This window comes from Mustela lutreola, chromosome 1 (genome assembly GCF_030435805.1).
Source record: "Mustela lutreola isolate mMusLut2 chromosome 1, mMusLut2.pri, whole genome shotgun sequence".
NCBI classification, from domain to species: Eukaryota; Metazoa; Chordata; class Mammalia; order Carnivora; family Mustelidae; genus Mustela; species Mustela lutreola.
Genome location: NC_081290.1, coordinates 262581626 through 262605726, shown reverse-complemented (window position 1 = coordinate 262605726; position 24101 = coordinate 262581626). Strand labels below are relative to the sequence as shown.

The 24101-nt window shown below is 44.6% G+C and overlaps 1 protein-coding gene across 4 annotated transcripts in view; it reads left to right on the top strand.

The window, feature by feature from the left end:
* Positions 1–24101, top strand: part of SLC1A2 (solute carrier family 1 member 2) — a 144596-nt gene that overhangs the window by 101507 nt on the left and 18988 nt on the right. For all 4 annotated transcript variants that reach the window (XM_059139788.1, XM_059139779.1, XM_059139803.1 and 1 more), the window contains exons 7-9: positions 7369–7602; positions 12476–12670; positions 16375–16509. In XM_059139788.1, coding sequence (XP_058995771.1) covers positions 7369–7602; positions 12476–12670; positions 16375–16509 — 564 coding nt within the window. The remainder of the gene's footprint in view (positions 1–7368; positions 7603–12475; positions 12671–16374; positions 16510–24101) is intronic.

Genomic DNA, 24101 nt, shown 5'->3' with positions numbered 1-24101 from the left:
GACTATGTCTTAATTGTACATATCAGATAATTAGAACAACAAAACCTATCAATTCTTGATTTCCTTTTATCTGTGAAGAGTCATGATAAGTGCTTAATACTTACCTATTGTAACTCCAATAACCCTGCAAAGATGGCATCAACTCTCATTTTCCAGAAGAAGAAACTGAGGTATATTGAAGTTGAATACTTTGCTTAAGACTGTGTATCTGGGTGGGGGAGAGGAGCTGGAGTAGCTATTGATTTCACAATCCTTGATGCATAGTTGGGGGGCATTTTTGTTTGAATTATCCAAGCAATACCATCTCTACTCCATTTCATGTAGGTTTATGTTCAGTGGTTCTGAACTCTAGGACAGCCCAGGAGAGTAAGAGCATCCATTCCTTTATAAAGGAAGCTATACCACCTTCAGAACTTTCTACTGCCCCATATATCTCAGATGGAAAGATTTTTTTTTAAAAGATTATTTATTTATTTATTTGACAGACAGAGATCACAAGTAGGCAGAGAAGCAGGCAGAGAGAGGAGGAAGCAGGCTCCCTGCTGAGCAGAGAACCCGATGTGGGACTCGATTCCAGGACCCTGGGATCATGACCTGAACCTAAGGCAGAGGCTTTAACTCACTGAGCCACCCATGTGCCCCTCAGATGGAAAGAATTTTACATGCGTTTGTTCCAGATCTCTATGATGGTCTGGTATGCTTGTCTGGAAAAAAAGAATTATTAGATTAAGCGACATCTGTGTCCTATCTGTCACAGAAATTCTGGATTACAGATTCCCTGTCTCTGTGTGCTCCCCCGTTACCCACCTCCCCCAATCCTCCTCTGATCTTCTTTTACTTCGGTGTGGTGCCTTCCACTAAAATTCTACCTTCTCTTTCTCTTCTTCCTCTCCTTGGCCCCTACTCCCACTTTACAAGGGCAAAAATCTGTTTTTGACTTTTTTTTTTTTTTTTTGCCTCCACGGAACCAAACATTGTGATGTGCTGGTAGAAATTCTTACTGAACCCTCAGGAGTGAGTAGGCTAGCTGATGGGCCTCAGATCAAGAAGATGTACCTCGTGATTTCATGAAACATATTTACTAGACTTGGCTTGTTTCAGATCATTGCTTTTTGTACTTTTAAAACACAGATAGGATGCCGGTAAAATTGTGTGTGTGTTTGTCATGCTGATTTTTCAAGTTTTCAGGCAATCCTAGATTTCTGAATATTTCTTTTCTATGAAAATCTAAAGTCACACACAATGTGATGCTCTAAAAAAATATATGCTTAGAAACGTTAAGATCTATCTGTGGTTGTTGAGACTTTAATAGATGATAATGCCTAAAGTAGGATATGCCTCTTGGTAGTAAGCATTAGGATCTGCCCTGGTCTCCTAGAATTTTTTAGAATGAGCATCCTTGCTCTAAAAATTCAGTTCATATTTCTGTATGATGATTACAGGGATGTGGGCCGTGTCACTTCCACTGAGCCCATAAAGAGAAGGAATCTAGGAAGTGAGGTCAGTCATGGGATGAAGGGCGTGCTCTCTTCTCCACAGGGATGAAGGGTGTGGATCAAGGTTTCCTGTACACTGAAACCAAAACTACTGAAGATTTAGTATCAAATCCCAGGAGATGCAGAGCAATTGTGAGCCAGGGACAAGGCCTATGGAACGATTTCTGACAGCTATTCGTTGACCTCATCTAGACCAACAGTCAGGAGGGCGTTCTATGACACAAGATGCCGTTTCTACACATTTCTTTCATTCTTTAGCTGCCTTGTCAGTGCCGGATAACGATGAGTGTGGGAAGGTTTGGGGTGAAACACTCAATTACTCTTTAACTGACCCCCTCAAAGCTAAATGATCAGTTCTTGGGGATTCTTCTCTGTGTGGTAGTCAGAATAGTATAATAGCAAAATAAAACATTGCAGAGGTGGCTATTATTATAATAGCGATTATTACTAAATTATAACTTAGAGTTATGAAATGTTTGCTGTGTGCTCAACATTACCTCTTTTATTGTGCTGCACCTATTTATTACTGAGGAGCTAATTATTATTATTATAATTGTCATTAAATCGTAGCTAAGATTTGCCAAATTCCTGCTATATGCTGAATACCGTTCCACTTGCTTTACGTGCATTAGCTGACTTAATTGTCTCAGTAAAACTTAGCAGAAATATGTAGTTTTATTAGCCCCATTTTCCAGATGTGAAAACTAAGCACAGAGCTTAACTTGCCCAGTGTTGCACAGTGCCTTATTAACTAACTAATTAATTGTATGGCACCTTATTCAGCTTCTGTCTGACTTCACACCAGAGTAAATCCAGGACACTCTGGTTACTAACTGTGTGACTCTATACGAGTTAGACAGATCCTAAACCCCACATCGGAATGGATTGATCATAGAATCAACCTCCTAGGGTTGCTGGGAGAATTAAATGAAATTGTGACCAACAGTTACAAAGCATTTCTCACGTCCTGGGACCTACCTAAACATTGTCTATGAACCAGTATTATCATTGAAGTTATTTTGTGATTATCATTACTGTTATCATTCAATCCATATCCTCTGTTTCTCTGTGTTCATGGATTCTTCAAGAAGCCTAAAAGGAACTCTGATTCACCAAAAAAAAAAAAAAAAAAAAAAAGAGAGAGAAACCCTTAATTTCAGTATGATTTTCATATCCTAATTTTTTGCAAATTTCTTCAAAGCATTTTTTTCAAATCTGAAAATCTAAACAGAAAGTAAAACTTTGCATACTCTCGCCACTATAGAAAACCAAGACAAGAAGTGAGATCTCTTCATTCTTTCAATTTTCCCTCCCTGTTAACCTACCACCACCACCACCACCACCCACCCATCCATCCATCCATCCATGCATCCAACTGTCCATCCATCCATCCGTCCTTGCTTTTACTCCACAAATATATTTTGAGCCCCTCTTCTATCCCAATAATAATTTTAGGTGCCAGTGATACAATGGTGAATGAGAGAGGAAAATTCTAGCCCTCATGGAGCCTATATTCTTTTGGAAAAGGAGAAGAATTAAAGGAATAAAAGGAAACAAATTCAGACAGTAATCTCTGCTACAAAGTCGGTAACCAGGACAGTGGGACCGAGAGTGATGGGGGATGGAAATATGCCTTAGACGCGATCCAGAGGACCCAGGAGGGCTGTCTGGGGAAGTGACTTTTGATGAAGACCTGAAGAATGAAAAGAGGTTGCTCTGTGAAGAACCAACAGGAGAATTTTCCAGGGGGAGGAAACAGCAGATAAAGGGTTTTCAAGGGTCAGAATGAAGATCAGGAGTAGCTGTAATGTGGTTGGTTGGTAAGGAGGTAGAAAGCTGTGAAGTTGGAGAGGTGAGCAAGAGGTAGATCCCACAGGGCCTTGCTACCATGATGAGTTGGGGTTTACTGACTTGAAAAATGAAGTCCTTAGGAGGCTACAAGCCTGGAGGCTCTCCATACTGATTTTCAGCCTATCTTGATAAAAATTTCTAATCCACACAAAGTAACTCTGAGCACAGTCACTCCTTGGATAATCAGGACACCTGTCTAGATCTAAGTGGACTGGGAAAAATGGAGAGTTGTGTTACTTTTTGAGCCTAAATACAGACAACACCCTTAGGTAACTCTTGAATGTATATTTAGCTCTCTGTTGACAGACTCTCTGATTTCTTAGCTCTCCTGGGTTCTGTCCCAAACTGGAAGGCTAGTGTTGCTATTGGAAACCAATAGCATTGTGGGACAGAACCAGAGCGGCTTTACGGCAAGCCTGAGAAAGTCCCTCCACTAATTTCCATCTGAGTGTCTGATCCACCATTGGTCCTGGACTCAGAGTCCTGAATTATTTACCTTAATGGGTTAAGACTAAAGGTCTTGAATCAGTTGGAGCTAATGGAAGTGGTTTCCAGAGGCTAACTAAGTAATATCTGCATTTCATCGGTTGTAGAGCAGATTTTAGCCCTTGAAACACTGGTTTCCAAACACATCAGGAATTACCTGGAACTTGTTTAAAATATAAATGCCCCCTAGGTCAGCTCCAGGAAACTCTAACTCAACCAGTATGTGGTGGGCCTGGCGAATCCACGTTGATACCAGGCAGGCCAACTTGATTGTGAAGCTGGTGTCTGTGAATGCACAGAGACACTGAGGTCTGGGCATGTTAAATTCTGTATATGAGTTTGTGTTTATGGAGTGGAGGGCAGTCTTGGTGGGAGGGAACCTGAAGATGACAAGGGTAGAGATGCCAAGTGAATGGAGGAAAGAATGGTTGATGCAACGGGAAGAAAAAGACTTGACGGGCCAGTCTTAGATTAATCAATGGCTTTGACCACAGTGCCCAGAGCGGCAGATAAAAGCAACCCAACGACAGTGTGAAAGATATTTTCTCTTCCTACTCTGCAGTCATGTCCTTCTAATTTAGAAGTGGGTCCAGCTATTCCTGGGCACCATTTGGCTTCAGAAACTTACTGGGGCCCTCAGTCTCTTCATGCACTTCAGTTTATGGCTTTGATTGCTTGCTTCATCTCAGGAGCTTTGTGTGGTAACCTCGAATCCTGGGCATTTTCCTTTTTTTTCCCATGGGGTGTCATTTTCAATGAGATAATTATGTAGAAACCCAGGAGCTCAGAAACTCCAGCTCCTGAGTAGAAGATTAAACCACTCATTTTGAACACAGGTGCAGGGAAGTAATGACCCTAGAAGACACCATTGAGGACAAAGGCTCTTTCCTTCTTCGAGTTAATGCTTATTCCTGTTCTGGAGACCAAGGTGATTCATTCCTGCTCACCATATTTATTTGCCCTGAGACTACCTTCTGGCCTTTGAGTAACATTCTTCATTGATCTTGGAAACTCACGTTTCTCCTAGTGAGCTGAGTGCTCCGGAGGAAACATGTTTCCTCTCTCTGATCTGTTTGGCTCTGGCTCAAATGTGTTCTCCAGGGGGACAAGATAGCTGGTCTTGCTTGGCAAAGTGCCTTGAAAATCCTTTTTCTCCATTCTGCAAATTGCGTGTCCCAGAAGAGCAGGGAAATCGAATGTCACCCAGAACAGCTCATGTTTGTGTTTTTCTGGACATCTTTAAAGGCTGGTTGGTGCTTGGGAAAGAATTGATCTCGTGGCTTATGAAGATAAATGCTTGTTGGCTTTATGGGAAAGTGCATTGTGCTCAGTTGCTTACAACTTCCTGGCACAAAGGCCTGGCCTCTGAGACAACCCCACTCATCTAAGAAATGTTGTGACCATGGGTGCATCAGGAGAGTGTAAGGGTTTAAGGACATAGCTCCTTCATGCCTGCAGAAACACCCCTCCAACATTGCCAGCCTTCACCCAGGGGAAAGATGTGGAGGCTACAGGCTGGATACTCATCAGGGAAGAGAGTTATTCTAAGGTTTTCACTAATTCTTGTCATTTACCAATCAGCTCTTTCAGAAGGTTCCTCTTGACAAAATATTTTGCTCATAAAAACATCTGCCATTGGATGGCAGTAGTCTATGCGTGGGTTTAGAAAGCCACATTAACTCAGACTTGGCTCTTTAAGAATGGTGGGGGAGAGGACATGGTGTACATGTGTGACCGCAGAATGTAGAGGATTCTTTGGTCAGCAGTCAGACTGGTGCTCACAGGGCTGGGGGCAGGACTTTGACAGGGCACACATATGCATGCTCAAATATGCAATCCTCACAGCAATTCCATGAGGTTGGAGTTAGCCTAAGCTTTGACTTGCACATCTATAAAATGGGACTAAATCACTACAAGGTCATGTGGCTGGGCAAGCTTCATGTCTTAATTGTATATATAATTGTATATATAATTCTCCTCTGCCCACCTCTCCTTTTTTTTTTTTTTTAAGATTTTATTTATTTATCTGACACAGAGAGAGAGAGAGAGAACACAAGCAGGGGAAACAACAGACAGAAGGAGAAGGAAAAACAGGCTCCCCACTGAGCAAGGAGCCTGATGCAGGGGTTCAATCCCAGGACACTGGAATCAGGACCTGAGCCAAAGGCAGACACTTAACCGACTGAGCCACCCCAGGAACTTCTACCCATATCTTTTTTTACTCAGGAAAGGCACAATTGCAAAAAACAAAAACAAACAGATAAACAAAAAACAACCAGCAAATCTGGTTGGGCTGTCTGTCTCCCTTTGCTGACTCCGTTACCTCAGCAGGGGGGCCTTATCTTGGGACTTCATTTCCCCCAGTCTTTTTCTCAAATATGTTCATAATTCTTACTAAAGTATCAACTTCCCCCTCAAACGTTTTCTTTCCGGTCGGAAGGTGTTGCAGGCCGAACCAGTTTCTGCTTCAACCACTACCAGATTGGGCAATAAAAAAAGGCTATTGCCCAACATGGGAAAAATACACTCAAGAGGAAAAAGAGCACGGTTAGTGCCCTCACGAGTGAGGACAGCAGTAAGTTGTTTCCAAGCTCCCGATCGAACAATAATAAGATAGAAGCATAAAGGAAGTTTCCGTAGAATAAATTGGTATATGGTAAGCTGTCAGCCTATGTACAAAGAACTCCCATTGCTCATTAAAGGAAAGTGGTTTGGCTGGGGGAGGGGAAAACAACCCTCGGAGAGTCACAGGCGCTGAGACTGTTCTCCTACTTCCTGGTTTTGTGGTCTTGGACTGGTCTTAACTTTTCTGAACCTCAATTTCCCATTTGCCAAATCAGAATAATGATACTTTGACTTCAGGGCTGTGGTAAAAATGAAATGAGGTGACGTGTGCAGAGGTCTGACTGTATTGCCTGAGACGCGGGGCAGGGAAGCCAGCGTCCCTGGTAAGACAAGTATGGAAAGAAATACTTTCAGACTGACAAGTAATAAAACCACGTCTCTCTAAATGGACCCTCTGGCTCTGAGGGTTTTCTTGTCTTGACAGGTCTCTCTTTTTTGCTCCCTCTCTGTCTCTGTCTCTCTTATATTTTATAAGCTTCCTATCGTCCAAGGTAAAAACAAAGCAAATTTACCAATGCCACCTTAGAGGTGGGTAAAACTCTCGTGAGCTATCCGGGGAGCTCAAAATGGATTCCTAGTTTTCAAGGACGAAGTTGGAGGGGAACAGGGAGACCAAACAAGATGCTCGAAGATTCTGTGACTCTCCAGTTTGGGGGATGGTAAAGCTTGTGTCTGCTCTTCCTGAAAATCACCGGACCCACTGATGAGATTTCAGATGGTACAGTTAGTCTAAAGTGAAGGAGAGCAGCTATCGAATCTTGTGGAATTCCTCCAGTGAAACTCTTGGTCCAGAAATAGGAAGGGTTTTCCTCAGAGGGTGTAGTACATGTAAGGCCCAGATAGAAGTCGTGAATTCCAGAAGGATGTCTTCACTGGTTTTTTTGGTTTGTTTTTCTTTTCTGTTTTCCAGGTACTCTCCCCTGGGTATCGCCTGCCTAATCTGTGGGAAGATCATTGCCATCAAGGACTTGGAAGTGGTTGCTAGGCAACTGGGGATGTACATGATCACGGTGATCGTGGGCCTCATCATCCATGGGGGCATCTTTCTCCCTTTGATTTACTTTGTAGTCACCAGGAAAAACCCTTTCTCCTTTTTTGCTGGCATTTTCCAAGCTTGGATCACTGCCCTGGGTACTGCTTCCAGGTAGAGAACACAAGAAATCACCTTTCTTTCTCTCTGCTCAGTCTTTTCCCCTCTCTGCCACTTCCCCTTTGCAAAACCCTTTCATCATAAAGTTCAATGGGAATGGGTTTCACGTATTATTAAAATACTTCTGAAAAAGGTAACTGTTTTGTATTTTTGGCTCCTAGGAACTCAGGAGCCTTCTGATGAACATATTTGCTGATAAGCAACCCTCCTGGAAATATTTAATATTAAATTTCCCAGACGAATGCATGCTGTTTATCTGCCTATCTAATATGGCATATCTAGCGTTGGTTTCATTTTAAATATTTTCCAAAAGGATGTATCAGGAGGTTAAGCTATTTAAGAAATTCTCCCACCTGTGATTTGAAAAATGCTATCACAAAAGATCACTCCTTTGGAGTCATTTTTCAAAAGTCGAAAAACAGCTTTTTCATGGCAAATGTGTTCAATGAGATTTAAAAAAACAAACAAACAAACAAACCAGAAGTCAGTCAGGTAGGTGTGTGACTTCTGTATGAACTTCTAGTGGACCATTCTGCCCCAGTGATTTTGAGAAAATCGGGTTGGCGTTGATTCAACTTGACATTGACTGAGAGTCTGTTCCTTCTTCGTTAACTAAGTTCCCAGGCATCTGAGGCCAGTGAGGACTCCAGGGATACACAGAGGAAAAAAATATTTTTTTTAGATATCTTCTTAGACTGAATTTAGCAAAAACAAACAAACAAACAAACAAAAACAGATACATAAGAAACACCTGGCAATTTAGAATTTCAAAGATTAGAAGAGTTTTATTGTTTCAGCCTGCACTAGTTACTGGTATTTCTGCACAAAACTAAGGGTCATGAAACTAAGGCTGAGGCAGGTGGGAGGGAGGCAAGCCAACTCTGCAACCCCTAGCTCAGCATCATCTCTGGAGTCACAGGTGATAGTCCTTGGTGTCGAGCCTGTGACCATGGTCTGCAGTTGAGATGGCCACTCTGTTGTGACGCAGCGTGACAGTTGTCCCAAGGCTCCTGAGAAGGCAGTCATCTTTTCCCGACAGGCCAATAGTGGTGACCAACTGAGAAACCAAATATATACTTCCATCTTGTACATCAGTGAGATTTTGGTAGAAGTAGAATGTGGGATTTCAGAAGATGCTAAAAATATACATAATCCCGGGGATCTGGATTCTGCCTTCAGTTTCCCAAGATGAAGGGAAACACCCCAAAATTTCTTTTGTCCCTCTTGGTCTGATATATTTCATATGGATAAGTATCTCTATCCATAAAGATCCCCCTCTCTTTGGAGAAAAAGTAAAATCCCCCCCCACCAAACAATATGTTTAGTTTTATATTTGTTTTCTGGTTATGAGCATAGTGTTTGCTCATTGTGAAAAAAGTCAGACAGTGAATAGAGTTTTGAAGAAGAAAATGAACATTACCAGTTCTTCTATTGCCCAGGAATAATTAATAGTAACCCTTTTAGTTAATCTTAGTAGTTCTATATTATTCCAATTTGTACCATGTATAGGTGTTGTAAATTGCTATCATCGGTCAACCTATCATAAAAGTTCTGTCAATATGATCTTCCCACCCACTCTTTTTAAATGATATAATAATACCCTGTGGGTGCCACAACACAACCCCACCTCTCCTGTGTGATGTACATGTAAAGTGTGTTTACTAAGCAGGGCTTTGACAAGCATCCTTATAAACACTTTTCTGTAAGTTTGTCTGATGATCCACTCAGGATAATTTATAGAAGTGGAATTTCTGAGTCCAGTGGTAAGCACACTGTATGTTTGAAAACGTACCACCAGCTTGCTGCTCAAAAAAGTCTGTTAGTATAGATCCCCACTAATGGGGTGTGTGAGACTGCCTTTTCCCATCTATTCACCAGCACTAGATATTATCACTTTATTAATTTTCCAATTTTATTGGTGAAAAATGATCTTATTGATTTTGCATTTCTTTGATTATTAGTGAGGGGAAACATTTCTTCGCCTTCTTATTGACCATCCTCTCCTCCTCTGTTTGACCTTGTGAATTTTTTGTGATGGTCATTTCCTATTGGGGAATGCGTCCATTCCTGATTGGCTTTAACTCTCTTCATGTATAAAAACATTAACTCATGTATCCCATGTTGCAAATGATGTTCCTCCCTGTCTGGCGCTTGTCTTGAAAATTTGTCATGTTTTTGCCCCTAGAAGTTTTAAATTTGCGTGTCATTGAAGTTGTTAGTATTTTCACTTAGTATTTGGAATTTCAATTTTTTTCCTCAGGAAAATCACCACCAAAAATGATAAAATATTATATTTTCTTCCAATGCCTTTGTGGTTTTGATCTTTAAATCTTTCAAAAAATATTATTATCTTTCCTTTGAATGTCTAGACAGTTTTCCCAGTACTTTTAATTAGATAAAGTAAATCCTAAAGGCATATGGATGGCCCAAGTTCATATTTGTATTTGAATCAGACAGATGCTTGGGTTATCTGGCCAAGGCCATGAATGCTAGACCCATTTCTCCTCCTTACCCTGTATTTCAAGTGAATTAATCTTTGGTTAAACTGTGGCTTTTGCCGGGATGTGGAATATCATTTGTTAAAAGAAAACACACTTAAAGAAAAATCTGTGGCATGAGTCACATACTTAGAACTAACTCTGCCATTATGACCAGAGGGAAAAAACACGAAGCCTCAGGATGGCCAGGTAACTATTCTTTCTACCTCCTTGGACCCTGACGGAAGGAGAAGTGGAAGGAGCTGACTTCCTTTTCTCAACAGGCTGGTGTCAGGGAGGACTGATGGAAGGGGGCAGCCTGGGACACTCCTCTCTGCATCCTGCTGACATCAGTCCATGCTGTTGAAACTACTCTGGGAAAAGAGAAGAAGACTGTCAAGTATCTGCTAGTTATTATTAGCAATATTTGAAAACTGTCATATGGTCATTGAGGCAGGAGCCAAAAAACCCATGTCAGAATGTCAGATGGGCAAGAAAGAGTTAAAATTCTCAAGTTCCCATTTGGATTGGTTGGGTATATATGAATTTTGAGAATATTTTCATCATTTACCAATTATTTTCTCTGATCTATTTAATTATCTGAAGACCCCTTGATGACATTTTGGGAAAGTGAATACAATAATAAAAATTGACATATTCCAGTCCTCCCAGAAATGTGCTCAGACTCCACCATTTAGAATCCCAGCGACCTACCACAGCTGCCGTTTCGGACTAGTCATGGTGTCCTGCCAACTCTTCAAAAGGGTCCGAAGAAAGGGTGGAGTGAGGGAGTCACATTAAACAGCTGGGACAGCCAACTGGGTAGAAGGTACAAGAGGTCACCAAACATTCATTTCCTCTACCTAAGACCAAGAAGGAGGCATGAGACCCCTGGCCTGAAATCACAAAGAATGTTCCCGTAAGATGACTCTGGTTTCCCTAAGATTATTATTGGGAGCCTGTGGGTCAGTGGTTTAAGAAGATGCCGACTGAGGCGACCCTAAGTTTAGAATTTCCGGTTTCTGTTTCTGAGTAGGCCCTGCAATCTGCATTTTCTATAGCTCCTCTGAAGCCATAGAAAGCTTCTCCCACTCGGAGAAACGGAGATCTCTGGCAGAGGTCTATGTTAAGCTTGGCGGGAACCCTAATTCTGACTAGTAGAAGGAAGGAACCGGGACAAAGGTTGACAATGAATGATAGAAAAAAGTATGTTTGCACTCAATTCAGTTTGCTAAGGTTTGAACAGAAAAAAGGCCCCAAAAGAAAAATATAAAACAGGACAAACCCTAAAGAGAACAGGCCACAAAGCACTCGCATGGCAATTCGGGTGTTCCACGTTTCTTTCCATATTACTGAAATTTTGAAGCAAATCCACCCACCCCTCCCACATGCCTCTCTCCACATGGAAATAATATTTTGGCCGTCAGTGACCCTTATCCTTACAGGTTTCTTAATTTAAAAGACACACGAACATGTCAGGAGTTCTGGCCCTTGAGGCTGGGTCATGTGGTGACGAATTCCTGTCCCAGGCCTGGCATGATAGCGGGGGAGTCACTCCGTCCACACTGAGTCCTTAATTAGCTACAGAGCGCATGCTTTTTGCTCTATATTGTTGCAAAGACTGTACAGTTGGCCAGTGACCACGTATTAGGGAGTTGGACTGTCTCTGAGGGTCGCTAGTGAATTTCTAGAAGCTCAGGTTCAGGCTAAATGGTGTTTAACATGTTTGTCCAGCATTCTGAAAATTAGCTCAGGGCAATTCCCAGAGGCTGGAGGCAGCCCATGTAGTCATCGTATTGGAAAGTGTTTCCAGCATGAGATTATGGGTCATTCAAAAATCCCTCTTTCCACTTCACTGTTGACAGCTCATTGTTTTCTGACATGCTGTGTTTTTTTTTTTTGCAGCTCAATGAATGTGGGTAATCAGATGGTCTTTAACATTTATTTATTTATTTTTTAAAAAGATTTTATTTATTTATTTGTCAGAGAGAGAGAGAGAGTGTGCACGGGCAGATGGAGGCAGAGGGAGAAGCAGGCTCCCCGCCGAGCAAGGATCCCGATGTGGGACTCGATCCCAGGACACTGGGATCCTTGGTCTTTAATATTTAATATAAGAGGGACACACTGATCAAAGGAACAAGAATTTAAAGTTCTAAGTAGATCTCAAAAACCAACAAAAAGAGCTTGCTACTTATGAGCATCTTAATAAGACTGAATTTGAAATGCCAAACAGCTGGTCTCTAATTGGGCTCTGGGCACTGTTTTTTTCATGTCACCTTGCTTGATTGGAACAAAGAACAAACACTTTGTGATGGCATTTCAGTTTGAGTTTTATCCTGCTTCTCTAAAGCAGATATAAACTCTTGTGTCTCTCTCTCTTGGTTCCTTAGTGCTGGAACTTTACCTGTTACCTTCCGTTGCCTGGAAGAAAATCTGGGAATCGATAAGCGCGTGACCAGATTTGTCCTCCCAGTCGGAGCAACCATCAACATGGACGGCACAGCCCTTTATGAAGCAGTGGCCGCCATCTTTATTGCCCAGATGAATGGTGTTATCCTGGATGGAGGCCAGATTGTGACTGTGAGGTGAGTGGAGATTGGGTGGAGGAGGCACTGAAATGACCTTTTGTCCTCCCCCCTTCCACACTAACTCCATCTGATGGGGCCGCTTGAATTTCAGGTCCCCTGGTGGAAGAATGATGAAGGAAATAACACGGAATGGGAGTTACTGGCAGTCTCAAAGGGAAAATATTGTGACAGGAAAGAAGCAGGCTCATACTTAGGCCTTCTATTTGTGTTGCACATGTGAAATTGGTTTGGAAGTTTGGTATGACGTAATTTTTAACAATCCTGTGATGTTGCAAGGCAGTGATTTCTACACCCATTTAATAGATTGGGAAGCACAGGCTTCCAGCCGCAGGGTGGTTGATGAAGGCTACCCCATTAATGAGCCAGGAGGGCTGTAACAGGGGCCAACATCAGCTGACTCTGACTCCACTTTTCCTTTCTTTAAAATCTGTTCCCTTCAGCATTTCAGAGGGCGATGGCAGAAGTAACGAAACACTGGAAGGAAGGGGTTTTTCAATACAACAGAAGCCATTTTATTACAATTAACTAGCAAATTTAGATACCTGTGTTTTACTAAATCTATTTTTACCCTATGTATTCATCCTTGAAAAAATTTAGGAAGACCGCTTTCCCAAGAGATCGTTAACAATGCATTGCTTCTCCATAAACTTACAGATCACACTTATTTGCATATGCTAATTTCTCGAATGCTTATAGCCACGCTGTGAGGCATGGACTTGTCTTAGCTCAGGATGCTATAGCAGAATACCACAGACCCGCAGGTGCTTAGACAACAGACATTGATTTCTCATGGTTCTGGAGACTGGGAGGTCCATGATGAAAGTGCTGGCAAACTCAGCTCCTGGTGACTGTCCTCTTCCTGGCTAGTGTTGTCCTTCTTGCTGTTTGCTCTGGCCTTTCCTTGGCAGGTGGAGAAAGAGTGAGCAAGCTTTTGTAGGTCTCCTCTGATAAGAGCTAATCCCCTCATGAGGGCACCACTCGCCCTTACCACTGCCCGCCACCCCCTCCCCCAAGGCCCTGCCTCCAAACACCATTACCTTGGAGATTAGGGCTTGGGCAAATGAATTTGATAGTGGGGAACACAACTTAGTCCATAGCAGCACTATGGGGGGGCTCAGTTTCCTCACTGGGTATATTGGGGACATCCTAGGGGGTTAAGAGTATTATCCCTGGGACACAGTCACCTGTCAATAAATGTTAGCTACTAGTATTATTGCTATTAGTGATGCTCAATAGCATTCAGTACTTCTAGAATACGAAAGAAGAATGTGACGGTGGTGTAGTGAATGCCATGATGTCACTCAGGGAAATCATGCTTCAGATCCCGGTGTCACGTCTTCTGAGTCACGTGGTCACAGAATGCACATAAGACTGCCAACGTCTCTTGCTTTAAACTCAGAGACCAACAAAAGGAAAAACCCCTCCTTTTGAAGCCAAGTGAGATGATTTCTGGTCCCTGAATTCTTGGCCCTGATGGCAGCCACACTTCCCACCAAGTTCACACCATTCGATGAAAACATAAGAGACGGGAGGACCGACTGCTGACCAATGACTGGGATTGATTAATGCAGAGTTTTCAGTGTTGGAGGGATCGGGGATGGGGGCATCAGGGGCCCACACGACATCGGAATCAAGCAGATGAGTGTCCCAAGCCCAGCAGATGGCAGCCAAGCAGTTCGATGTTTCTCCATCCATCCGGTTCGTGGTTTCCCCCATGGAGAGCAGAGGCAACCATATGTACCTTGCAGGGTTACTGTGAGGCTCTGCTGTGACAATGTGTGTGTCATGCTCTGTACCGCGTCCAAGAACCAGCCCTGGAGAAGTGAGCCAGGGAGCGGAAGGATCGGAAAAGCGGAAAGAGAGAGAGATGGAGGAGAGATCACTGTCCCCAGGAAGCGGTTGCAGGCTGAAGGGAGAGTAGGGGACCAGCTTCCAGGAAGAATATCCTTTATAGGCTTGTGTCTCACAGCCCAGAGGGGCCCAACCATGGGGCCGCAGCGCAGATAGAAGTGTAAGAATGACTCATAACAGAAGCAACTGATGTAAATAAAACGGCTGAGGCCTTGACCGTTGGAACTTGGGAAGTCCCCCTTTCCTGGTGTTCTATCTGTGCCAGGGAAACGGCAGAGAATTCCCACCTTCTAACTCTCAGGGCTTTAGGGAAGCTTTTATTTGCGAAGTGGCCTCACCCTGCCCAGACTTTCTGATAACAGGAACAGTTCACATTTACTGGGGGCTTGCAGTGCATCAGGCCTCTTCTCTGTGCTTTCTATTTATTAGCTCCTGATGACGCTTTCTTAAAGATAAGGAAATCATGGCACAAGGAGGTAAAGTAAGTTGCTCAAAGTCCTGTGGTTAATAAGTGACAGAGCTGGGATTCGAATTCAGGTTGCTCCTTTCCATAATCTTCATCAATACCCACTCTATACTCTAACCTCCCATGACCCAGAAGGATCCAAAAAAAAAAAAAAAAAAAAAAAAAGGGAGTTCTTTAAGCCTTGGTAGCAGCGCCACATTGACAGGGACAGGAGAAGAGTACAGATGGGTTCTGTCAATCCCACCAAGGGGAGGTGTCCAGAAGGTCACAGGCTTATACCTGGGAGGATGGCAGTATGGGAAGACCAGTGCAAACCACAGAACCTCCTAGGATCTTCCTGTCCTCAGACATATGATTAGGTAAGTTCAGGTCCCTTCCCCATGGTAAGACCCAGGATTCTGTGCTTGGTCACAGCAATGGTCTGAGTTCAGTTAAACCAGTTTAGAAGTCTGACTCTTAGTTTGGAGCTGGACGACCTACTCTAGAAACTCTAGCTTTGTCTAACTACAAATAAAGCACCCTCCTTTTCTTCACTGGGCCCACAAAAGCAAGTTGGGAATCTATATTTTCAGAAGCATCTTTCCATTTAGAAATGACAACTTTCAAAAATGGCCTCAGAAAAGAGGAGGAAAAAGCGACTGCCCTTTGCTGGACCACAGAGACCCCCTGGTGTCTAGACAGGGCACTTGAACCCTAGATTGAACCCTCTTCCAGAGACAACTTCAAGATGGTGCTGGGTGTGCTCCTGGCTTTGCAAAGGATGAGAGGCTTCAGAAGGAAAACCTCCTGTTATTGCATTATCTCTCCTTGGCGCCTTCTTTCTGAATAATGTATTTTCCAGCCCATGGTGAAATGTCCAGGCGTCTGAAGCTTAATGTCATTTGGAATCTGTTGATTTGTTCCCCCGATGTTCACTCAATCAGGTCTGGATATTTGCTATTCTGAGTTCTCATGTTAACATTGGCAGTAGCCTCCTCAGACTCTTGCCACGGAGTCCAGATGTCTCTGGGGCTCCCAGAGACATAAAGGCGTAAGCAGAAATGAATGCAGTGGTATTCCCATGGGAGGATTAGGGTGATTTGTTTTCCTTCTTTATTATTTCCCGGCCTGCTTGAGAGCCACACTTACCTTAGTTGAGCCCTGTGATATGTTAGGCTAATTGGCTCTCCTGCCGAGCATACAGCCACAATCCCTGAATTTATAAACTTCCACCACAGCTGCATAGAATCCAAGAAGACCCTAATTCCTGGGTGCTGGCACTCTAGATTACTCTGTTCTTTGAGAAACAAAAGAAATTTTATGACTGCTGGGAAAATTGAAGCCAGGATTGGCCTTGCCAAGTCCTCTTTCTCTTCCCCTGACCCGGTCTTCTCTGTTCACTCAGCCTCACGGCAACGCTGGCCAGCGTTGGTGCAGCCAGTATCCCCAGTGCGGGCCTCGTCACCATGCTCCTCATCCTGACGGCTGTGGGCCTGCCGACAGAAGACATCAGCCTGCTGGTGGCCGTGGACTGGCTTCTGTAAGTGCCTGCCGAGGGGGCTGGGCTGCGGATGCGAGTCCAGCCTCCTGGGGCTCGACCAGATGCAAGGTTGCAGCCAAGGTCTTTGCAAAACCCCATGACAGCTTCTTCCCTCCCTTCCCTCCCTCCTTCCCTCTAACATTTACTGAGTGCCCCATTGGGAACCAAAGGTGAAAAAAGCATCTGAGGATCTCACAGTCCAGTGGAGGCATCAGATAAATTACAATACAAAGTGAAAAGTCCAGCAATAAGGAACCCACCACGGATGCACAGGGGGGTCCTGGGACATTAGGCTGAATGAACAAAGCACAGAGAATCCCATTTTTACGAAGCTGCAGGAAAGGCAATATAACCTTGGCAATAAAAAGAGATCAGTGGTTGCCTGGGCATAGACGGGGTGAAGAGACTAATTGGGAAGGGGCACAAGGAAATCGTTTCGGGTGGTAGAAATGTTTCATAGGCACAGGTACACACAGGTGTCTACATTTGTCAAAACTCATCAAACCATACACTTAGCTTGAGTACCTATTACCATATGTAAATTATACTTCAGTAAAGTAGATGAAAATACCTCATGTAGGGGCGCCTGGGTGGCACAGTCAATTGAGCATCTGACTCCTGCTTTTGGCTCGCATCATGATCTCAAGGTCCTGGGATCAAGGCTCATGTCAGGCTCTGCGCTCACCGGGGAGTCTGCTTGAGATTCTCTCTCTCTCTCCCTCTGCCCCTCCAGCTATCACTGGTGTGGTCTCTCTTTCTCTCTTACTCTCACTCTCATTGTTAGTGTATAAGAAAGCCACTGATTTCTATACATTGACTTTGTATCCTGCCATGTTGCTGAATTGTTGTATGAGTTCTAGTAGTTTGGGGGTGGAGTCTTTTGAGTTTTCCATATATAGAATCATGTCATCTGCGAAGAGAGAGAGTTTGACTTCTTCATTGCCAATTTGGATACCTTTTATTTCTCTTTGTTTCTGATTGCTGTTGCTAGGACTTCTAATACTATGTTGAACAAGAGTGGTAAGAGTGGGCATCATTGTCGTGCTCCTGATCTCAGCAGGAAGGCTGCAAGCTTTTTCCCATTGAGGATGATATTTGCTGTGGGTCTTTCATAGATAGTTTTGATGAAGTTCAGGAATATTCCCTCTATCCCTATACTTTGAAGCATTTTAATCAGGAACGGATGCTGGATTTTGTCAAATGCTTTTTCTGCATCGATTGAGAGGACCATGTGGTTCTTCTTTCTTCTCATATTAATTTGTTCTATCACATTGATTGATTTGTGAATGTTGAACCATCCCTGTAGCCCAGGGATGAATCCCACCTGATCATGGTGGATAATCTTTTTAATGTGCTGTTGGATCCTGTTTGCTAGGATCGTGTTGAGAATCTTAGCATCCATATCCATCAGTGATATTGGTCTGAAATTATCCTTTTTGGTAGGGTCTTTGCCTGGTTTGGGGATCAGGGTAATTCTCACTCTCATCCTTGCTCTAAAATAAAGAAATAAATCTTAAAAAATATATAGTGTGCAATAAAAGGATTGTACTAGAAAGAGGCACCCACCCCAGTCTTGGATGGAAGGGCAGAATGGGGGAATCAGGCAATAATGAACATGGTGACTGAATTTGCCTGGGCACCAGATACCAGCCATCAAGCATTTTACATCTTTCACTTTCTAACAACCCTGAAGGTTTGGTATTATTACTCTTGGTGTATAGATGAGGAAACTGAGGTATAGGGAGGCAAAGTGACTTGAGAGTGAGGAAAGATTTGAGTCCAGTTTGGCTTGGTTTGGGAGGCTGCTACATTCTTCATCATGGCTGTATTCAAGCTTCTGAAGGCAGTGAGAGCTGAGCTGAATTGTAACTGGTAGGTAGATATAGACAGGGAAGAAAGCAGGGCATTTCAGTCAAGGCCAAGGCCCGCCTGTGCAAAGGCACCGAGGCAGCAAACAGTGTGAGGACCTATGAGTGGTTTAGTAACACTGGAGCACAGAGTGGGAGGCAGGGTCTGGTGAAAGGTGGGGCAAAATGGAAACCCGGCATGGCCACGCAGAGAAGTTCAAACTTGATTGTGTCCACATAGCTCAGCTACCTTTCCCAGTATATTTACCAGTGAAGGGCATTTTCATACTGTAAGACACTCACTGCCCATTCACAGGGCAAGTCTATCCAGATGGCCCCCAACAGGGAGATGGGAAACAATCCTTGCTAAGGACCTACTCAGTCTCTGATGTTCTGTGAGGTATACACTGATGCTTCCTGTCTAATCTTGGAGCTAAGCAACAGAGGTGGGGATGCTGTTGTTTTCAATGTCAGGGACACAGAGGTCCAAGGCCAAAGTGGCCACACAGTTTTTTTAAACTGCTCTACATGGCAGGGGCAATTTTTCTGACATCTATTGGCATAGATTTTAAGAGCCAGAAGCCACCTTTAATGCTTTTGAGTTTCCTGCATCTAAAACAACAATTCCTTCCCCCTCCCTTCGCCCTTCCAAAGGGAAAAACACGCCCGTGACTGAAGGGAAGGACATCTGGAAAGCTGGAAGGAAGACTCACCTCTCCACAGAGCTTGCCTGTTGTTAAGATCTAGGTTAGAATAGAGAAGTGCTCCCCGGACGTAATCTGTACACCTCGGGAGGGCTGCAAGGGTGGTCATGATCTTCCTGACGGGATCTTCATCACCAGGGAAATGCTCTGAAAGTACCTTTAGAGGGAAGGTGAAGAGTAAGAAAAATAGCCTCATTCTCTGTCCCTGCTAGCCTCTCTCAGGGCCTGGGGGTGGGTCCTCTGTGCTAGCTCTGTTGTTCTGGGAGCCTGTGCTGGCCCCAGGGCAGCTTTTCTCATGGCGTCTGTCCACGAGGAGAGGCGGTCATCATGGTGGCCGAGATTCCGCAGTGGTTTATGGGTGGAAGGATTGGGAGGGAACAGGATAAAGGAGACAAAGGAGTGGGGTGGGCTTTGCTGGGGAGGAGGACGAAAGGGAAGTGAGGGCATTGGCAATACTTTAGGGTCAGTCGGAGCTCAATACATGTGTGCTGAATTTCACCACAGAGTTGTTGTGTGATAACCAAGGGCCTTTCCACGCAGGAAGAAACACTGAGGAAACTATTGAAATGACCTGTGCTTCCCCTGTGACTTTTGCTTCCTAAGTCCTGTGCCGCTTGGCTCCTTGAACCCCCTGAAACGGTGGACTACTCTTGCCTGTGTGTCTACATTACCTCGTCTCTTCTTGGGCATGTCTGAGGCCTGAAATCCACCATTAGAGACTGATCTTTTTATAAAAGATCATTATAGAGATAACCTTCCCTCATGATCATGCAAATGCCTTTCTTTGAGTGAAAAAATCTGGAAATGAAGAAAGGGAGCTGGTACTTGGTGGATTCCGCCATGTTCTTTACATGTGGTAATGATTAATCCCCAAAGAGCCCTAAGGAGTGTTTCACAGATAACGAAACCGGGAATCAGAAGAGTTAAGTGTCTTGCCTATGGGCACAAGAGAGCTTGGGTGGTCAGGTCAGGACCCTTTACCACTACCCCCATCCCCGACACAACTTCCTACTTGACCAGGCAGATCTAGTAGTGGGCAGAAAGGAGAGAGGTGCTCAGTCAGAAAGGTTTAGGGAAGACAGACCTATTAGGGTCACCCCCAGTTCCACAGAATAGCCAGGGAATTTTTCGTTTGACCTGTTTTTTTTCCTCCTCCCCAGACTAAAACAAAACATCAGAAAAGCCTAAATGGGGACAAATGGGGTCCAGTCAAGGTCTCTGCTACTCCGAGAATTCAAGCCCTCCAGCCATTGTGGGCGCTGGGCTTCTTGGCAGTCATTTGCTTCCAAGCCTGTTGGATGAGAGCCATTTCATGAAACGTCTAAGACCCTACCCACTTCTGACCTAAATACTAGCGAATGGAATAGGAGGGCTGGGTCCTCCCCATCACCCCACACCAGCGCTCACATGTTCGTACTTGCGCCGAGAGCAGGGCGTCCTAACTCCAGGGCAGGAACGTGCCAGCAGAAGGGAGTTGGCTGAACCCAAAACTGATGATACATTTGGATTAACTATATTGATGAAACTCTATATGAGAAAACTCAATCCCAGGCTGGCGTGGGAAGGAAGGTACAAATGAAGAGCTGTCTTCTGGTTCTGGGGTTGGATCTCAGGTGTGGGAGGGGCTGGGGGTTCTGTGCCCAGAGAAAAGAAAGCAAACAGTCAGGAGCCCTGGATCTGAGCTCTGCACTTACTCTTTGTGCGACTTTGAGCAAGTTACCCTCCAGACTTCAGCTCTGTCATGTGAACAGTGAGAATAATGACTTGTCAGCTTAAAAGCAGAGTCTATACCCCATGCCCTTGAGTGCCCTACTGGTTTTAAGACCTGGACTAGGATTCTGCGGGTGATGGATGTTTGTATACAAATAAGCCTGAACGTTCCTTTTAAGAAGAGGGAAAAAAGGGAGGGTGGAGGAGCCTGGGAAAATGTGTGTAGGGGTCTGTAGCTAGGTCAGATCTGCTTTGAATTAGTAATGGTGGCACATTCTTGCTCACCAGCAAGTGGAGCTCTGGAAGCATACTCTTGGTCATGAGCTCTGTGGCCACTGGGTGCCTGTTACAGTGTGAGTGGGGAGAGGGGGAAGAGGTGACACAGATGTACAGGGGGAGGCTGGCCATTCCCTAGCGAAACAGTTGGTGGTGGAGGCGGGGGGGGGGGGGCGGCGCGGTGAAGTAGAGAAAAAGAAAAGGTGAAGGGATTTCTTTTTTTTCCTCTCCAGGCAAAGCTTGTAAGCTCTCATAACTCTAGCAATTTTTCAATTTAAAACCAAACAAAGCCTGCAGTGACATTTAATGTGCCACAGTGTTTGCCAGCTGCTGGAGACTGGCCAGCCTCATTACTGCCCGCCAAGCCCTGGATGCTTTTCGATGGGCAGGCTTGGCTGCTCTGTAAATGTCATGGTGAAAACGAAGATTCTGGGCCCCGAAAACTGCCGGAGTCCTCAAACACCGGATGGGTGGGGCTGGTAAAACCAGAACCTTCCCCAGGGTCCAAGAAGCCCTTTGTGTCAGGAATCCTCGGCACCTATTTCTAAGAGAACTCGCTGACACCGCTGTATCTTGGAGGGAAGCAGGAAGGAACCAGTACCAGGAAGAGGTAATAAATAACCAGGTCTGGCCACAGGCGGCAAAAGGAAAGCAAAATACAGTGAAACCCAAGGGGATCCATGACCCACTTATCACATAAGATTGCTGGTGAGATTGTTTCTGGGGACAGATTTACTAGCTGGGGGACAGAGTTGAAATTGAACTTACTAGGGAGACTTACAGCCTCCCTCCTGCAGGGGAGCTCTGAAGCTCCCTGTTAGCATCCCTCCCTGGAGGGATTAGAGCAGTGATGCTCAAGCTTGAGCATGCGCCAAGATCTCCTGGAGATTCCGGAGGTCTGGAGTGGGGACCAAGAATTAGTATTGCCAGTGATTGCCAGTGATGCAGGCCAGGGACCTCACTTCCAGAAGCCATGGATTAGAGATAGGGAAGGGAGAGTAGGGGTCCCTGATTTGGGGATATCAGCACTTCGATTCTTTTTCAAGCAGGGCTTCAACTCATGACCCTGAGATCAAGACCTGAGCTGAAATCAAGAGTCGGATACTTTACTTACTGAGCCATCCAGGCACCCCTCGGTTCTTCCCTGAACACCAGTTGGCCGTTCTCGCATCTAGTCAATAAAAATGATGGAAAGGACTCAGGATACCGATAACTCATACTCAGCAAGTACCCTTTTAATATTAGACAGTATTCTAAGCACTTTACTTGGACCTGTTTAAAAGTTGCCCCAAATCATGAGGCAGGTAATGGTATTATCCCCATTTAACCATTGAGGAAACGGAGGCTCACAGAAAAATAGCTTATCTTGATTTAGTGCATGTTGAATGGCTGATCTGGGACTCAAACCCGGATGATCTGGCTGTTCCTTGAGGGTCTGGGCCTATCCACCTGGATTCTCGTTCTCTTACTTGAGACACATGTATGCACATATACACACAGAACTGGTTGAAGCCCTACTCCGTGTCTGGTGAAAGAAGAAATGAGTTCCTACATCTGCCATAGCTCTGAAGATTCTAGGGGCGTATGTTTAAATATTTGCTTTGATTTTCCAGTCCCATAGAATTCTCTCTACGTTACCCATTCTATGTCGACCCTAGGATGGGTTGTGACCCTTTCTCCTAAGTCCTTCCCTCTCCTGACAAAGCGTCCCTGGCTCAAGGTGGTGAAATTACAGATCAGGGGTGCGGTGGGGGTGGGGTGGGGGTACAGTCCTGCACAGCAAAATCACTTTTTAAAGTATCACAAAAGAAATATGGAAAAACAAGGGGAGGCACAAAGCTCAGGAGAGTGATAAGATGAAAAAGGGAAAATGTCCCTTTATCTACAATTGAATCTTGAGTTTAGTTTCACTGAAGTAATCACTTAATAATTTCAGGTAGCTTGGAAACAACAACTTAATACGAGGCACCCCTTTTCTTTTAAAAGAAGTCCTTCAGTGCCCACCACCCCCCTCCTGGTCTCCTCTCCCTGCTCTATTTTGCCCTTCGGTCCCTGTCTCTCTGTGCCTTGCTCTTCCTTCCACCTCTGTGTTCGCCCCCAGCAATCAGGACACCTCTCTGGTTTTTGTAGGCAAGGTAATTTAGGCTGTCGGCATCTCCTTCCTCCTCCCTTTACATCTTGCCCTGGCCCCAACTTCTCACCACCAAGACAGCCAGCCAGATATTTGCCAAACAAAAAGATACTTCTCTTTCTAGAGTTTTTCCATCCTCTTCAACAAACCCATCCCTGCCCTTTCTCCCTCACATGCCTGCCCACCCGCCTCCCTCCATCTTGCCCATGTCACCAACCGAGACCACGTGGTATCAGCACTCAAGGAGCTGGTGGTCTAGTAATGGGGACAGATGTGGTCAAAAAATCCCAGCCGAGTTGTGCTAAGTGCAAAAAGAGGAGTGTGCAAGACTTGGTGGAGGAAACAAAAGAGGAAGTGGTTTACTCCCCTCTTCACTTGGACTCCTGAGGAGGAGAAGGAGGAGGAGGAGGAGGAGAAGGATGAAGAGCCCGACTGGGTTTGTGTCCTGTGCACTGTGAGGCCTTTTATATGCAGAGTTTGGCAGAGGCCCCCTTGATGACACATTAGCGTTCAGGACACATTAGCACTTACTATCTTCTCAACATGCTTGGAGGGAGGGGTTATTTCCAAAGCTGACAAATGAGAAAGCTGAGTAGGAAAAGCTACGTTTCTTGCCCTGCCGGAGCTGGGATCGCAGCCCGGGCTCCCATCCAAGGTTCACGCTCTTCCCCAGTGCTTCGGCGGGCCCTCCTTCCCTTCTCATCCCCATGTGGCTTTAGCCCTCAGATGGTTTGGGTCGTGCCAGCCTTCTTAGGTCTGGGGCCTCAGTGACCCCTCTGCCACACTGTGCACTCTGCATTCTAAGAGGCAGACATGGTGGTTTGTGTCTGAATGCTAAGTTGAATCACATGAAATTGTCAATGTTTGGCTTTAGGGAACTGTCGAAATGGCAATTTCATATGGCTCAGTCCAATACAAGGAACC